At 41.2% G+C, this 18,645-nt stretch overlaps 1 protein-coding gene across 6 annotated transcripts in view; it reads left to right on the forward strand.

Moving 5' to 3' along the window:
• Positions 1 to 375: 375 nt before the first annotated feature.
• Positions 376 to 18,645, forward strand: part of ROCK2 (Rho associated coiled-coil containing protein kinase 2) — a 141,605-nt gene continuing 123,335 nt past the window's right edge. For all 6 annotated transcript variants that reach the window (XM_043604519.1, XM_043604517.1, XM_043604520.1 and 3 more), the window contains exon 1: positions 376 to 1,007. In XM_043604519.1, coding sequence (XP_043460454.1) covers positions 867 to 1,007 — 141 coding nt within the window. In that variant the 5' untranslated portion in view covers positions 376 to 866. The remainder of the gene's footprint in view (positions 1,008 to 18,645) is intronic.

An 18,645-nucleotide genomic window follows, 5' to 3' on the forward strand; every position in this document is an offset into this window, starting at 1 on the left:
CCCGAATCCGCGGGGTCGCCCTCGGGGGCAGGGGCAGGCGGGAGCTGGGCCGCCGGAAGACCCCCGCGCCGGGCGCGCTCTCCCCTCCCCCAGCTGCGGCTCGGCGGGTCAAGTGAGGCGGTGACCGCGCGCCCGGCAGTTTACCCTCGGAGAACTCAAAGAGGGGGAGGAGGAAGCGGGGAAGGAAGGAGGCTCCAAAAGCAGAAACGCGACGCGGCGCGGACTAGAGGAAGCGAAAAAAATGGAGGCGAAGGGGCGACGGCAGGCGGAGGCCGGCGGGCGGGCGGGGGCGGCGGCGCGCGTGCGCGTGCGCGCGCGGCGGGGCGGGGCGAGCGGGGGCGCGCGCCGGCGGCCGCGGCCCGAGGGGCTTGTGGGTAGCGGCTGCGCGCGGCCGGAGACGGGCGCCGCGCGGGAGTGTGCGAGGGGAGCGGGCTTGTGGGACCGAGGCGGCCGCGGCGAGCATGGGGGCGGGCTGGCGGCGGCCGTAGTTGTCTGAGCCCGGGCTTCAAGCCTCCCGGAGCCCCAGAGGGCGGGGCGGTCCGGGCCCGGCGGTGGCCGCGCCGCTTCCCTGCTCCCGCCCTCGGAGTCCTGAGGGAGCCCGCGGCGGACGAGCGGACCGGGCGGCGCGAATCTGACTGAGGGGCGGGGACGCCGTCTGCTCCTCGCCGCTCCCGGCCGGGCCGGGCGGCCCCTCGGACGGCCCCAGGCCCGGGACCGGCGCGGAGACCCGGAGCCGGGGCTAGAGGCGGGCGGTGGGCCCTGGCGGAGCCCCGCCCGGGGCCGGCGGTTCGGGGGCGGCGCTAGGCCCCGAGGCGCCCGGGCCGGAGCGCGGGGGAGCGGGGAGTGCGGGGCCGGGCGGCGGCGGCATGAGCCGGCCCCCGGCGACTGGGAAAATGCCCGGCGCCCCCGAGGCCGTGTCGGGGGACGGGGCGGGCGCGAGCCGCCAGAGGAAGCTGGAGGCGCTGATCCGAGACCCTCGCTCGCCCATCAACGTGGAGAGCTTGCTGGTAGGTGGCCGGGGCCCCCGGCGCCCTCCCCGCTCTACGAGCGCTTGCCTCCGATCCCCCCTCTGTGCCCACCCATCCGTGGGAGGGAGGTCTCGCCCCACCCCGCCCAGCTTCCGGCAGCCGGGCCCCGGGTCGGAGGCCAGACACTCCTGCGACTAAGTTCCAGCAGGAGGGACCCACGTTTGATTCCCTCCCTTCCACCTCCCGGCGCCGGTGTCCCCCGCGGCCGCCCCCTTTCCTGGAGCCCTGGGAGGGAACACCCCTCTTCTCCTTCCCGCCTGCCCTCTCGGTTTGGGGAGGTGGGGGTGCAGGGTTTGCTCTTTCATTCAGCGGACTAGCCAGTTTGAAAGAGCGGCGTGCTGCGTGGGGACGCGGGGTCGGAGCCGGGGAGGCGAAACCTGATGCTCTCGCTGTGGGGAGTCCCCACCTGGGGTGGATGACAAAGAGCTGTCCTCGTTCTCCCTGCAGTCTGCCACCTTGAAACGCGTCGCTAAAGTTTTCGTGTGGCTTCAGGTGTCCTTGAACCTCCAGGGTTGCGATTAGTGCATTGTAACTTCTGCAGATTTAGTTGTGCGAGGTTGTTGAGCCCGAGCCGAAGACTCCAGTCTGCATTGCCGAGTAGAATCAATCTGTCCTTTTCATTGCGTCTGTCTCCCAAGACAGCCCGTGAAATACAAGTGAATAAGCACGTGAAGTCCGCTAGCTGGCCCTCGATTAAGGAAGAAGTTTTGTTTTGTTTTGTTTTTTTTTTTTTTACCAACTGGAAATGCACCGTGGGGGGAGGGGGGATTGCTTATTTCTTATTTTTGTTTTGTTAGGTTAGACGATTGTATCTCAGACGCTTTGGTTCGTGTGCTCTTTGTGGGAAAAGGAGGTGTGGATTTTTACCCTGGGGAGGCGGAGAAAGTGAGAAAGACGCTCCGGATGTTAGATCGGCCCTGGAGGACCAGAATTTGTGTGGGTGACGCTCGGCTGCGGTGGGTCTTCCCGCCCAGAACCCACGTTCCGTTCTAGTCCCCGCGTCGGGAAACCGGGCGACTGTGTGTGCTGAGAACTGTGCCTCCTCCCTTTCCAGTGGTGAACTGACTTTTCTTCCGAAGTCACTGGTCATCTTTTGAGGTTTCTGGAGCCCTTTGCAGGGTGACTCAGTGCTCACTTTGGCCAAAGTGCAGGAACTGCCCGAAGAGCGCGTCTCTTGCTGTGCGGGGGGCAGAACGCGGCGATGCGCCGCGTCCTGGCTCGAGCGTTGGGCGCTTGCCTCCGCCGCGTTTTGTGTGCTGCCGTGGGTGTGTTTTCCCGGCACGGCGGCCCCCCTGGTCGGGCTTCGGGCGGCTTCGGGCGGCTTCGGCGGGGGGCAGGAGGGGTTGCGTGAAGGGCATAGCTCTTCCTGCGCCAGAGCAGGGACTCTGGGCTTCGCTCCCAGCATTTTCGCTGCGGTATTTTGCTAGCAAAACTTTGACCCAAGGCCAGAAAGTTCAGTTAAAAATAGCGCCGCGAACCTCCAGGATTCGTCAGGTTCGTATTCAGCCCCAGACAGAAAGGTTTTGCACGTCACTGTCATTTCTTGGGTCTTGACCGATGTTCGCTCTCCAGGTTATTTTGAGCCCGAGCCCGAGCCCAAGCTGTTTTCTGCCCGTGACGTGTTCGTGCGTTCCATTTCTTACGGTGTTTTCTAAACCACTAAGACGAAGGCTGGTTTTGAAAGTGAAACGTCACGCATGTTTAGTAAACAGTTGGGCCCATTCATTGGTGGCGTGCTCAGTCCCGCCGGGACACTTGACGCTTTCAGTAAGGTGACGACGTGTTGTTGGTGCGAGAGCTGACGTTGGATGCTGCTGGCCGGACACGTTTTGCTGTTGCTGTTCCAGTTGATTGAGTGTTGTGGTTCTGAGTTGGAGTGAACCTAACCAGGCCCAAAACTGGCCCTTACTCTTCTTTGGAGCCAGGTTGCAGGGCTTCTGTCGCGAATTGATGAGCTGAAAAAAAATCTCAACTGTGTTGTAGTTAGTTTTAAGTTACGTGTGTTTCATTGTGCAAGATAGAATGAGTTCGTCTTTCTGTGTGGGTGTGTGTGTAACACAAAATTTACCATTTTAACCATTTTTAAGTGTACGGTTCTGTGGCATTAATTACACTCACGTTGTCGTACAGCCGTCACCACTACTCTATTCATTTCCAGGAATTTTTTTATCCTTCTAGACAGAAACTCAATGAATTAATCTTTACAAGAGCGTTATAAAAACATACTTCTTGAAATACTCATGATAGAATGGTTGGGTTGCAGCCTGCGTGTCACCGTTGATTGTTGTTTCACCGAATACGGCATTTCTTTTGGTTTTATTATAGAAAACGAGTATTTTTTTCTTTAACAGAGGAAAAAACTTAAGAACACAGCGTGGGTCTTAGTTACTTCCTTCAGGAGTTCAGAGAGCACCATTTAAAGTCGCGTACTAAGATGACAAAAGTATGGAGATGCAATACACCAGAAGTTACTGTATAATTATTCTTCGAGGGTAAAATCTGTAGGAAAAAATGTTACGTGAGAGTACACGCAAAGCGCTTAACTCAGTGCTTGGTGCCTAGTTGTGCTCGTTAAATTTAGCTCACTTGTGCTTGCCTTTAGCATAGTTAATTGCTTTAAATTTCCTTTGAAAAGGAAAATGATTTTATTGGCAACTATTCCTTGCTATATAATTTTCAGTAAGCAGCATTATAATCTGAATTTGCCATCAGAGAAGTGCTAGCAATCATCAAGCATAGATAAAGCTGGATTCTAAGTGCACGTCAGTGTTAAAAGGCTAAGTTTTCTCTACAGAGGCTCCTTGCTTTACTACATGGGTCCTTAAATTAATCTGAAGAGAGTATATCCCTTTTGTGTTTGCAGGTTGTGGGCTGCTTGGTATTATTTAAAAATAGAGTTTTGAGAGAGGTTTGTTTCTGTAATACTTTTTTTGGAGGGGAGGGATTTCGGTGGTATGCTTTTGTAGTGTTTGAAACTTTTTGGTAAACACCCATGTTTTGTTGTTAGGACTCAGCTTCTCATACTGTTTTCCCAAATAATCTGCTAAAAAGAATTGTACTTTAGCGTTGTGCTGGAGAGAGTTTAGTTTAGTTTGTAATCTTTATACCCAGTGTGGGGCTCAAACCCATAACCTCAAGATCTACCAACTGAGCCAGCCAGGTGCAGTTGGAAAGATGCCTTTCCCAAGCTCTGCTTTTGGGTTTTGATGTGTTTTATTTTTTAAAAGAGTAGATGGTTATAATAACCTGTAGGATTCAGGCTTGAGTAAACTTACGGAAGACTGGTGCTGACGGGGAAAGGCGATTAAAATTTTATTTATGAACTTGAGTGACTTAGAATACAAAATGCTTTACTTGATTGATTTCATTATACTGGTAAACTATATGAAGATATTTACCGCAGTGCTTAGATTTCAGCTTAGTACTGGTTATCGACCTAATTATAGTAAAATTTTATGTGTATTTTTTCCCCACTGTGTAATAAGTGCAACTACCATAAAGATATAAAAGTGAAGTGAAATAAAAATTGAAAAATTGTTTTATACACGTTCTTCTTTGTGAAATAAAAATTGGGCATCTTTAGCATCAATGGGATTACTTTACTTTAAAACTTGCTCTTTTGGGGCGCCTGGGTGGCTCAGTTGGTTAAGCATCCGGCTTCGGCTCAGGTCATGATGTCATCAGGCTCTGCGCTGACAGCTCAGAGGCCTGAGCCTGCTTTAGATTCTGTCTTTCTCTCTCTTTGCCCCTCCCATGCCTGTGTGCTTTCTCTCTCTCTCACTCGCTCGCTCTCAAAAATAAATAAACTTAAAAAAATTAAAAAAAAACTTGCATTTTTATGATTATTAAAGAAAATGAATTGGCTGGAGAGGTTTCAAAAAGTAATTTATGGCATTTGCTGTTTAGGTGAAGTTGAGTGTCTTTGAAAGTACAGATTCACAGTCCCTCACCCACACTTTGCTATATGTAAAGAACTCTCAAAACCAAGTTTTTGGTAAAACTTACGTGATGATAACATCTGACCGGATCTGATCTGAGAATATTTATAATCAGTTTGTCCCTCTTGGTGTAAGTAGGAATAGCTTTCCTTGGGGAAACACTAATGTGTTTGATTTCAGGGTACTACTGTAGACTCAAAAGAGGGTTTTCAGGAATGTAGTGTATATGGTATATGTACTCTATTACCATTCTGAAATCTAAAATATTCTGAATTTGGAAACATCTTGCCCTAATATAAGGGTAATGTAGACTTCTATATGTTTTAAATACTGTAGTTGTAAAGAAATTGTGAGTAATTATCTTGAAACCTAAGTTGTTTTGGTTGAGTCATGAGCTCATAGTTCTCTTTTCCCATTTTGAATTCTGAAATATTCTAAACATTAAGAGAATATAGAGCGCAAATATGAATTATGAAGCATAAAATACAAACATCCATGAAGTCACTGCCCAATTGGATGAACAGAACACTAGCATTTTGAAGTTACTGTGTTTGGGTGTTGCTGCTGCTTCGTCAGTCTTTCTGACGAAAGGTAATACCTTGGCATTTTTGTATTCTTTCTTTGCTTTATTTTGTAAATTACATTTGTATATTCCCCTAAACAGTACTGTTTAGCTTTACTTATTTCTTTAACATTTAAAAAAAGTTAAAACGTATGTAGTGTGTTCTTTTGTGACTTGCTTTTTCCAGTCAAAAGTTTTATTTCTAAGATGCACCCACAATGTGGTTTATTCATTTCAGTGCTACAGAAACCAGTCTTCAGTGCTCCGCTCTATTTGATGGATATTTAGATTGTTATTCTTTTCTTTTCTACTGTTATGGACGTTGTTGCTGTGAACATCACTGGAGTCCATGTGAAGGACTAGGCTATCTGTAGGCTAGGGTATATATTTAGGAGTGGACTTTGTTGGGTTTTCAGATACGCTATTTGCAACATAACAAAGTAATGGGCAGAGTTAAAATTTCTCCCCAACATTTTATTATGGAAAATTTCAAAGTATAGTAAAGTTGAAAGAATTGATAGTGAACATCTGTATACTTTCCAACTAATTAATATTTAGCTGTATTTGCTTTATTACATCTATCAGTACGTTTATCCTTTATCCATCCATCAGTACGTTTTTTTGTTTTTGATTCATTTAAGTTGTAGCTATCAGTATGCTTGTCTTTTAAATACCTCAGCATGCATTTCTTTCTCTTTCTTTCTTTTTCTTTTCCTTCCTTCCTTCCTTCCTTCCTTCCTTCCTTCCTTCCTTCCTTCCTTCCTTCCTTCCTTCCTTCCTTCCATCCTTCCAGTTGGCTTTGTGCCCAGCATGGAACCCAGCATGGGGCTTGAACTCACCACCCTGAGATTAAGACCTGAGCTGAGACCTAGAGTCAGACGCTTAACTGACTCAGTCACGCAGGTGCCCCTGAATAAGTTAAAATTTTTTTTAAAGTACAGTCTCCCCCACAACGTGAGGCTTGTACTAACGACCTCAAGATTAAGGTGTACGCACGCTCTCCCCGCTGAGCCAGCCAGGGGCCCCTAGCGTGCATTCCGTTGAGTAGAGCTCAATATTTATTTAAGCTTTTTAAAGATTAAATTTACATACAATGAAATGCACAGATCTTAAGCGTACTATTGATGACTTTTGATAAATGTACACACCTGTGTAATACAAATCCTTATCAAGATACAGAACATTATTACTAACCCAAAAATCTTCCTTATATGGCTTTTCAGCTAATTCCACATCCCATTCCCTTAGATTCTATCACTCTTCTGATTTTTTTTCCTACTAAAGATTACTTTAGCCTCTTGTAGAACGTCATATAAATGGAATCCTATGTAGCGTGTACTCTTTTGTATCTGGCTTATTTTATTTAGCTCAGCGTAGTTGTTGAGATTTAGCCATGTTATTGTGTATATCAACAGTTTATTCCTTTCTTAGGACTGAGAGCAGTATTCCATTATATGTATAAACCATAGTCTTTTAGCCATTTCCTGTTAATAGATATTTGGGCTGTTTTCAGTTTTTGGCTAGTATATATAATATACTTAGGCTTTTTTTTTTTTTTTAAGTTTATTTATTTTGAAAGAGAGCACAAGTAGTGGAGGTGCAGAGAGGGAGAGAGAGAATCCCAAGCAGGCTCCGTGCCACCAGTATGGGAGTCTGACGTGGGGGCTCAAACTCTCAAACCGTGAGATCATGATCTGAGCTGAAGTCAAGAGTCAGATACTTACCTGACTAAGCTCCCCAGGTATCTCAATGTACTTTGACTGTTAATAAAGCTTGCTAAGAACAATCTTATATTAAGTCTTTATGAGGACATGTTTTCATTTCTTTTGGGTAAATACCTAGTATTGGATTTGCTAGGTCATGGGATAGATAGGTGTGTGTTTAATTTTTAAGAGCTGCTAGAGGTAGGTGTATATGTAATTTTTAAGAACTGCCAGACTGGGGCGCCTGGCTGGCTGCTGTAGAGATTATTTAAAAATAAAATCTTAAGAAAAAAAAAAAAAAGCTTCCAGATCCCTTTCCAAAGTGGTCATATAATTTTACATTCCCACAACAGTGAATGAGCATTCCAGTTCCTCCTCAACACTGAATTTTATTTTATTTTATTTTATTTCATTTCATTTTATTTTATTTATTTTATTTTATTTTACTTTATTTTTTAAATGTTTGTTTATTCTTGAGACAGAGCATGAGCAGGGGAAGGGCAGAGGGGGAGAGAGACACAGAATCTGAAGCAGGCTCCAGGCTCTAAGCTGTGAGCACAGAGCCCAAAGTGGGGATTGAACCCACGAATTGTGAGATCATGACCTGGGCCAAAGTCAGGCACTTAACCAGCTGAGACACCCAGGTGCCCCAACACTGAGATTTTTAAATTTTAGCCACTTTGTGGGTGGGTAGTGGTATCTCGGTGTGATTTTAATTTGCATTTCTCTGATAACTAATGATAATACTTTTTCAGGCACTTACTGGCCATTTGTGTACCTTCCTTTGTGAAATATTTGTTCAAATTTTTGCTCATTTAAAAAATTTGGGTTCTTAGGGAGCCTGGGTGGCTTAGTTGGGTAAACGTTGACTTTTGATTTTGGCTCAGGTCACCATCTCACGGTTTGTGGGATTGAGCCCGATGTTGGGCTCTGCGCTGACAGCTGGAGCCTGCTTGTGATTCTGTCTTTCTCCCTTTCTTTCTCTCTGCCCTTCTCCCCCACACTCTCAAAATAAATGAAATAAACATTAAAAAAATTTGGGGTTTTCCCCTTTATTTTTATTATTGAGTTACACAAGTTCTTATGTGTCCTATATACAGTTCTTTCTCAAATATGTTTTGCCAATTTTTCCCCTAGTCTATGGCATGTTTTTTTTGTTTGTTAGTTTTGTTTCAGTCAATTTTTTATGATTATTGCCTTTCCTGCCTAAGAGGCTTGCTCTCCCCCTGTTACAAAGATATTCTCTTTTGCTTTCTTCTGAAAGTTTTATAATTTTAACTTTTATGTTTAGGTCTAGGATACATGTGAAGCCAGTTTTAGTGTATGGTGTGAGTTAGGGGTCAAGGTTCACCCCTCCCCCCCATATTTCCCATATCCAGTTGTTTAGATTATCTTGTACCATTTTTTTCCAGCTTTATTGATACATAACATATAACATTGTATAAGTTTAAGGTGTACGGTTGACACATGTATATTTTACCAAATGTTCACCACAGTGAGGTTACTTAACACATCCTTCACCTCACATATTTACCATGTGGTTGCTGCTATTTTTGTTAGTGTGAGGATATTTAAGATTTTTTTAGTAGCAACTTTCAAGTATACAATACAGTATTGTTAACTATAGTCACCACCAAATTCACCAATTTTTAATAAATACTTTTCTCATTGGATGGGTTTGGTGCCTTTGTCGAAAATGAATATGCTGATAGGTGGATTTTTTTATTTGTCTCTCTACTGCTTAGTAACTACATTAAATTGTTAGATACAGTTATGTCATTTAACTCATGCTCTATTCATTTGTGGGTTCTGTTATTTAACCCATGCTCAGTTTATTTATTTTTTAGTTTTAATCTTTTTACCTGAAGGAAATGGGCAGACAGCCATGGCTGAAAAACCTAGATTTTATTTTTTTGAAGGGAAGAAAGATGTAATTTTTTTTAATTATAAAAATCATGTTCTTATTGTAAAAAGCTTAGGAAATAAAGGTATAAATTCAAATAACATATATAGTCTCCCCACGTAGAGTTAAATTAACATTTTGGTATAATCTGTCTGAAAAATTAAAGTATAAAAAAAGTAGAATTACATTGTACATGTGCTTTGCCGTTTTTTTTTACACTTAATAATAGAAGCTTTTGTATAGTCAAATTTATCAATCTTCTCACTAAAGACTGATTTCTGACTTAAATGTTATGTTTAGGACATCCTCCATCATCAAGATTATGGTATCATATACCTCAATTTTCTTTTAGTACTCTAATGATTTTATGTTTATTACGTTTGGAGTTCTGTTGGAAACTGTGAAATAGGGGTACAAAGATTTTATCAGGAGGTTTGTCTAAGTATTAGAGCTCCCCAAATAATAATTAGAAGCCTTTGTTTATATCTCTGTATGTATTCCTTTTACTTTTAAAAGTTTATTTATTTTGAGAGAGACGGAGAGAGCATGAGCAGGGGAGGGCAGAGAGAGGAGAGAATCGCTAGTAGGTTCCTCCTTCAGCACAGAGCTGGACGCGGGGCTCAATATCACAACCTCGAGATCATGACCTGAGCCTAAATCAAGAGAGATGCTTAACCCACTGAGCCACTCAGGTGCCCCTATATCTTTGTATTCTTGTCTTATCACTGTCTAGTTGGAGAGTGGTGCTTGGGAGAAGAGAGAGGGTAATGATTATAGATTTGGTTTTCGTTTGGGTGTCTTGAGTTTTTTTATGGAATACTACTGCAGAACTATACTTAAAAATCCTGTTCTGTGCTAACTTTCAAAAAATATCTCTATAAGCTGTTAGTGATAAAGGTTACTGGTGAAGAGAATGTGGATGACTTAGGGCAGCTTACGGCTTTTGAGAAAAAACCCACAAAATAACATTTTCCATTGACAAGTTAGCCTATTATTTGGAGCTTAATATTTAAATTGTGAAATCATGGTGGCATTTGGGACTCTACTAAAACTGTCTCCTCTTTATCCTTGATTGTAGTTACTCTTCCCTTTCATCTACTTTTTTTCTTTAAAAATATGATTGAATCATGGAGATATATGTGTAAATTCTGCAACTGGCTGTCCCAGATGACCCTTGTTCATCTTTTTGGAAAGCATTTGGATCATAATAGTTAGCATTTATTGTGTTTTCTCTCTCTCCCCTGCCCCCTTGCTCACTCTTCCTTTGTGTGTGTGTGTGTGTGTGTGTGTGTGTGTGTGTGTGTGTGTGTGAGAGAGAGAGAGAGAGAGAGAGAGAGAGAGAGAGAGGCAAAAAGGAAATACTGAGATTCATTTTTGGTTCATCTTTGGTAATATTTTGGGGGAATGTTTCTCTAATTCCAAGAATGATTTTATGGTTTGTTGCTTCATTTTGGTAAGGTAGGAGTTGTTTGTTCAGATATCTGAGGTGCTTTATAATTTTTTGTTATAGTTAATTGATGACTTATTCAATATCTGATTTCCTTTATTCTTTGAGAGTTTAGGCTTTTTTAGTTATAAAGCAACTGATAGAAACTTTCTTTATTTTCAAGAGATGATAGGTTTGGAGTGAATTTTTAACACTTTGTTGTTAGGGGTGGTTTTAAATGCCATGCAGATGAATAGCAGAGCCTCCTCCAGCAGTACCTTAGATGGAAACAGGAGAACAGGGTTGGCATTATCTTAATTACCTGTATGATTATAATAAGGAATGCTTAATATACCAAGTGTTGTCTTTTTTTTTTAATGTTTATTTATTTATTTATTTATTTTTTTTAAAATTTTTTTTTTCAACGTTTATTTATTTTTGGGACAGAGAGAGACAGAGCATGAACGGGGGAGGGACAGAGAGAGAGGGAGACACAGTATCGGAAACAGGCTCCAGGCTCTGAGCCATCAGCCCAGAGCCCGACGCGGGGCTCGAACTCCCGGACCGCGAGATCGTGACCTGGCTGAAGTCGGACGCTTAACCGACTGCGCCACCCAGGCACCCCTTTAATGTTTATTTTTGAGAGATAGAAAGTGCAAGCCAGGGAGAGGCGGGTGTGGAGGGGCACGCAGAGGATCCAAATTAGGCTCTGTGCTGATAGCAGGGAGCCCGATGTGGGGCCTGAACTCACCAACTGTGAGATCATCACCTGAGCTGAAGTCCGAGGCTTAACCGATTGAGCAACCCAGGCACCAACTAAGTGTTTTCTTATATATTTCCTGGTTTTTGAGTTTACTTAGTGAACAGAATATAAGCTCTTTTAGGACATGTGTCTTTTTTGTCTTCCTGTTGTTGTGCCCTGTAAATATTTGTTGAATGAACTAACAGTTTTCTTTTAAGTAACAGGAGTGATAACCTGTAGAAATATATCCCTGCTTAAAGAAATATTAAAGTATTCCCTAAATAAACATTGTTATGTGTTCCTATCACTTATTTCTTACAATTTATAGGAAAGAGGATAAGTAAACATCTGTATATGCAAAGAGGATAAATTTAAATGGTAGAATTGGAGGTCAAGCAGGAAAAGTGAATAATGATTGGACATTTTCTGGATCGTGGTGAAACAATTTGTTTTGGAAAGGATTTAGCTGATTTTACTCAGTGTATTAGGTGAAGTTAAAGACACTTCGTGTGGGCTGCCTAGCCTTTATCATTTATTATGTTTCTTCTGTTTCCCCTAACCCCTAACTTTTCTTCTGGTAAAATATATCCAGTTCCTTCTTACCTACCTAGGTGATGCCTGCGTTGAAGCAGTGCTTCATGAGTAAGGGCAGATGAAATGATGGTGAGTGTGTTCACAGTGGGGGGTGCCTGGGTGGCTCAGTCAATTGAGCAACTGACTTCGGGCTCAGGTCAGGTTCTCACAGTTCGTGAGTTCAGGCCCTGTGTCGGGCTCTGTGCTGACAGCTCAGAGCCTGGAGTCTGCTTCGGATTCTGTGTCTCCCTCTCTCTCTGACCCTCCCCTGCTCGTGCTTTGTCTCTGTCTCTCTCAAAAATAAGTAAACATTAAAAAAAAAGTTTATTGTTTGTAATAATCCATCCTTCAGTAAACCCAAATGCTTGATTTTTATTGTTCCCTTTGCACTGTATTTAAAACAGCTGTAGAAAAAAAGTGTAGAGTATGGTTTTTCTTCTATGTCTAAAGGTGGCCGTCATTTAGCAAAGGAGAGCAATACACAGTATCTTGCTTGTAGTAAGTCCTTGATTATTGTTGGTTGAATGATAACTACAAGCTGTAGATGTAGTGCAGTTGATAAACGTATTTCAATCTCTTCTTTGCCCTTAGAATAAGCTGTGAAATATAAGTCTGGCAGTTGAGAGTGGTCAGCAGGTGTTGAACATAGGTATCATGTTTACTAGATTTGTTAGTTCTTTTTATTGAGGTATAATTTACATAGTTTAAAATTCACTCATTTGTAAGTATACAACGTACTACTGATTTTCAGTAAATTTATAGTGTTGTGCAAACATCACAATCCATTTTCATTAACCCCCCAAAATTTCCTTGAGCATGTTTACAGTCCGTCCTTACTCCCAGGGAAGGCAGCCACTGATTTGTTTTCTGTGTCTGTAAGTTTTTCTTTTTTGGAAAGTCCATACAAGTGGAGTCATACAATATGCAGTCATTTATTCTGACTTCTTCCACTTAGCATAACATTTTTGAAGTTCTTCTGTGTTGTAGCATGTATTAGTATTTTGGTCTTTTTTTTTTTAAGTTTATTTATTTTGAGGGAGGGGCAGAGAGAGGAAGCCACCCAGGTGCCCCAGTAATTTGTTCTTTTTAATTGCTGACTAATATTCCATTGTATAGATATACCATATTTTGTTTATGAATTCACCATATGTGTAGACACGTGTTTTTATTTCTCTTGGCTAGATTTTAATGAGTTGGATTGCTAGGTCATATAGTATGCTTATATATATATATATATACACACTATATATATATAGTTTATGCTTAACTTTTTCCTTTTTTCTTCTTTTATGCTTGACTTTTTTTTTTTTAAGTTTATTTATTTATTTTGAGAGAGAGAGGGAGCTTGAACAAGCAGGACAGGGGCAGAGAAAGAGGGAGAGAGAGAATCCCTAGCAGGCTCTGCACTGTCAATGCAGAGCCCGATGCAGGGCTCAAACTCCTGAGCTGCCACATCATGCCACGAGCCCAAATCAAGAGTTGGATGCTTAACTGACTGAGCCACCCAGACGCCCCTCTTAATGCTTAAACTCTTAAGCAACTGTACAAAGTGGCTGTACAGTTTTCCATTCCTACCGACAATTTATGAGGGTTCTAGTTTCTCCACATGTTCAGAGAATGCCTGGCATTGCCTATCTTTGTGATAACCAGTAACTATGATAGTGCATTTTATTTACTAATGATAAATGATGCTGAGCACTACTTCATGTGCTTGTTAATTTTGTTTTTTAATTTTTTACCAAGGTATCATGAGTATGGTCTAGTAAAAGGAGTTTCATTTCGCATCCCCCAGACCAATTTCAGTGTTTATAAATAGAAACAAATAGATATAGATCAGAGCCCTTTATAGGTGGAATTATCCTGCTGGCTAGTGTTTCCACCTGAAAGGCCCAATTAATACTCAGCATTTTTTTTTTTTTTAAACCTTGTTGTGGTACCTTTTGCTTCCAAGTAATGAATGAGTCTTGCTGAGCTGTATAGGCCCTGATAATGGTAGTGAAGTCTCTACTAGCTGAGTTATTTCTAAGCTACAGATCAAGTTGAAGTACTTCTGACTTAAATGTATGGCCTTTGATTGCTTCTTCATTCTGTTTTGTGCTGATATTTTCTTTTTCGTTTTGTTTTTTTTTTTTTTTTGGATTATTTTGAGCATCTTGAGTAAGCTTATAAACTGGTTTCTCTCATATTGACCCAACATTCATCTTTATAAACTTTTCTGTTTTACATAAAAACAAAAAATTCTTGGGGATCCTGGGTGGCTCACTTGGTTGAGCACCTGACTTTGGCTCAGGTCATGATCTGACAGTTTGTGAGATTGACCTCCGCTTTGGGCTCTGTGCTGACAACTCAGAGCATGGAGCCCGCTTTGTGTTCTGTGCCTCCCTCTCTCTTCTGCCCCCTCCCCTGCTCATGCTCTGTCTCTCAAAAACAAATAAACATTAACAAGTAAAAAACAATTCGTACTTTTAATTTTGTAAGTTGATTCCTATGATAGTGTTTTAATTTTTTTTAATTTATTTTATTTTTTACATTTATTTATTTTTGAGAGACAGAGACACAACACAAGTGGGGGAGGGGCAGAGAGAGAAGGAGACACAGAATCCGAAGCAGGTCCAGGCTCTGAGCTGTCAGCACCAAGCCTGATGCGGGACTTGAACTCACTGACTATGAGATCATGACCTGAGCCGGAGTCAGACGCTCAACCGACTTAGCCACCCAGGCTCCCCAGAAAGTGTTTTAAACACTATGTGTTCCACTTCACTATTGGCTTATACTTTCAGTACCCCTCTGATTTAACATACAGATACAAATGTTACTTCTTTTTTGTTCATAGGTGGCATTGGCTATTGACTTGTGGGATTAAATAATGAACAGAGTTTTGGAATTGAACCAAGAGAGTTCTTTTCAGATGTAAAAGGAGCTGCCATATTTGTGCATTCTGTGTCAGGATATGACCCTACAGTTTGCCCTGTATGATTCCTTTAGAGGTTGTACTAGAAGTATGCTTATTGAAATAGAAGTTGTTAGTTTAGATTGTATTTTTTGAGTTTTTACTAAAGATAATTCCAAATGGGACTTTTTTGAGCAGAAAGGAAAATTTAGGAAAGAATTCTTTTAGTATTTAAGATGCTTTAATTTATTAAGCATGAATTTTTAAAATTTTGATTGTAGTGATAATTATTTTTCTAAAAGGAAAGTGCACTGCCAGAGCTCTGAGGCCTGCAAGATGTAGTGAAATGTGTACATATTGAAACCCTTGCAAAAATATTTCAGGTATCAAATGTGTAAACATCAGTATGATTTTGAAAAATTTTACTGTTTTGGGATAACTTACAGAGTTATAGTTTGTAGTATTTGGAACTTTTATATACATTATATGGCCATATTTTATTGTATTGCATAGTGGATGATGTTCAAGTTGAAGTTGAATGGTTAAAAATGATGTGTTGTGATTGGCCAGTTTGCCTGTGTTGAAAGAGTCAGATTAAAAAATTTTTTTTGTATGAATCATTAGATTTTTTTTTAAGGGCCACTAATCGATCATACAATCAGCATATATTGGAATTAGTGAAGATGAGAGGAAAATATGTCCTACTTCTTTTTTTAAAATTTTTTTAAATGTTTATTCATTTTTGAGAGACAGAGCATGAAGGGGGAAGGGGCAGAGAGAGAGGGAGACACAGAATCTGAAGCAGGCTCCAGGCTCCAAGCTGTCAGCACAGAGCCCAACGCGGGGCTCAAACTCACAAACTGCGAGATCATGACCTGAGCCGAAGTTGGATGCCCAACTGACTGAGCCACCCAGGCACCCCAATATATCAAACTTCTTATTTTCTTTCAGAGAAATTAGATATCAAGTCAGAAATTAGGGAAAGAGTTCATGCAAAATCTAACCATATTGTAGCTATTTTAAATTTAGCAAAATTTGTCTGGAGTTAACAGAACATTTGGAGTCGCTTTTAAGTAACTAAGACATGAACTTTGACTCTTTGTCTTGGCTGGCTTCTCAATGATGATATTTCTCAAAATAAAATCAACCAAAATTAATGTGCAGATGAAATAATGATAAACTTCTCTGAACTTTAGATGCATAGCATGATCTTAATTGCATCAACGTGAAACAGTGTGTCTTACATTTTTTCAAAAGCAGTTTTAAAGAGCCTTTAATTTAATGCATTGACAAAAATTTTCATACTGGATTAAAATAAAAAGGAAATAGATGTATCTGGAAATTTAAAAACTTAATACCAATACAGTTTATGTCTTGGCCCTTATAGGTCATTTTCTAATTTATATCTGATAAATCCAATAGCTAAGGCAGTGGTTTAAAAATCTTGTTATACATAGCACTCAACTAGAGATCTTTAGAAATATTGATGCCTGGGGTGCCTGGATGGCTCAGTCTGTTGAGCGCCTGACTCTTGATTTTGGTTCAGGTCATGGTCTCGTGGTTTGTGAGTTTAAGCCCCATGTCGAGCTCTGTGCTGACAGTCCAGTGCTTCCTTGGGGTTCTCTCTCTCCCTCTCTCTCTGCTCCTCCTAGTCTCTCCCCCCTACATTTTTTTTTTTAACGTTTTTTAAATTATTTTTGAGACAGGAGAGACAGAGCATGAACAGGGGAGAGTCAGAGAGAGGGAGACACAGAATCTGAAACAGGCTCCAGGCTCTGAGCCGTCAGCACAGAGCCCGACGCGGGGCTTGAACTCACGGACCACGAGATCGTGACCTGAGCCGAAGTTGGACGCTTAACCGACTGAGTGCCCCGGGCGCCCCTGTCTCTCCCCCCTAAAATGAATAAATAAACTTAAAAAAAATTACTGATGTCTGGCTTCCACCCCCCCAGACATTCTAATGTAATAGGTATGTAATGTGACCTGGAGATACCAGGAGTTTTAAAAGTTCCACAGGTGATTCTCAAGTGCAGAGAAGAGCGGGAACCACTGAGCTGAGAGGTGCAATATTGAAATTTAAAGATTGGCACAGAGGGCACTTGGGTCCAAAATGTGTCTGAGAAAAGGAGAATACTTATTTCTTTTTCTTCCTTTATTTTTTGGATAAAGCTAGAAAGTCAGAATTATCTGATGGACGTCAGAATCACACCCTGAGTACTTGGTAGAAATGGTGTCGGATCCTCTGATTTAGATTGGCCTGTGGTGGGGGCAGGGATTTGCAATTAAAAAGCATCTCAGGTGATTCAGTGCAGGGTAATCTGCAGATCAAAGTTTGAGAAACTTGTAGGTGTTGCTGCTTTTACTGACTTGACAAAACTAAAACCAAATAATCCAGATCTCTTTGGCTCACAGAATTGTATACGTGGAAAAGGCTGGTGAATGGAGGGATGCCACATTTTCTGAAATATCAAGGGTCATCACATTTTCTGTCTTCTTTTAGGGCTCCGTAGGAGTCAGACCAAGGTTTTTCTTTTTCTTATTTTAGAAGGAAATTTAATTGCTTTGCTGAGCTTTTCTGAAGGGAGAATCAGACAAGATAGACCAAATAGAAATGAAAAACAATTTTTATTGTGGTAAAACATACATTGTATAAAATTACAATGTAGGAATGTTACTGCATCATACCCTTTCATGAGAAATGTAGTCTACAGAGACTTATTGATTGGCCTGGAAAATACATAATTTTGATGTTTCACATTTAATAAATGGCAACAGGGAAAATAGTGGCAGCCTGTTTAATCACTGACAGTGATTTTATTCAGAAGGAAAATTTCACTAGAAATGTATGGTCCTTCAGAGCATAGCACCTAAAACAGCATGGTATGTGTATCTGTGAATGTGCCTGTGTTTAAAAATTAGTAAAAGCATACAAAAATTATTTTATGGTCCCTTTAAAAGCAAGCAAAAAATAAAATGCTATAAAATATTCAAAGTCTTTATATTAAACTATTTTGAAATTTCATTTTCAGAGCAGCCTTCAGGCTATTGGTTACATTATGTAACATTCGTGTTAACATGTTCCTGTTTAGATTTTTTGACTGCACATTCTTTGCAGTTCTGTCTCTTCACATCATTGAAAATTAGAGAAAACCAGACAATTCATACATAGTGGATAAGTTGTCCATATTTTTCATTCTCTTCAGCATTCTATATCAGACTTCCTCTTGTGTGTCTATTTTAATTTTGTGGTTAAGGAGTATGTAGGTATTTTAGAAATTTGAAAATTTGCATTTACTGATTTTTGTTATAGTTATAGCTATTAGAGGAATGGCAGTTGTGATTTTTGTTTTTTTCTTTTAGTATTTGAAATCTTTAGCAGCTCACTTTTTATAGATTCTATCTTGTAGTTAATAAGATTGTACACTCTGGTGGTCAAGGCAATATTAATTAATATTGATGAGACTATAGAGTGACATATAGTATCTTTAAAGCTCTAAAGATTTGTGGCAGTTTATACTTTAAAATCTGTCCATCCTTTCCAAATTATTAGTGAATAAGATAACTAAAATGTGAAACAAATCTGCAACTGGGTGGTCCTTCTTTCACTGACTAATATACTTCAGTTATCTTTAAAAGTTTGTTATATGTGGGGCACCTGGCTGGCTTACTCAGTGGAGTGGGGGGGCTTTTGATTTCGGGGTTGTTGGTTCCAGCCCCATGTTGGGTGTAGAGATTACTTTAAAATCTTAAAAACAAATGTTTCCTACATGTGACTGACTTATTAACATTTCATTGGAAGTATTTTTTCTAATTTAGAAACATTTTGCAATCTGGTCATTAGAATCCTAATCCGTAATACCTCAGTGTTGCACACGATGTT

The sequence above is a fragment of the Prionailurus bengalensis genome, chromosome A3, assembly GCF_016509475.1.
Source record: "Prionailurus bengalensis isolate Pbe53 chromosome A3, Fcat_Pben_1.1_paternal_pri, whole genome shotgun sequence".
Classification (NCBI taxonomy): Eukaryota; Metazoa; Chordata; class Mammalia; order Carnivora; family Felidae; genus Prionailurus; species Prionailurus bengalensis.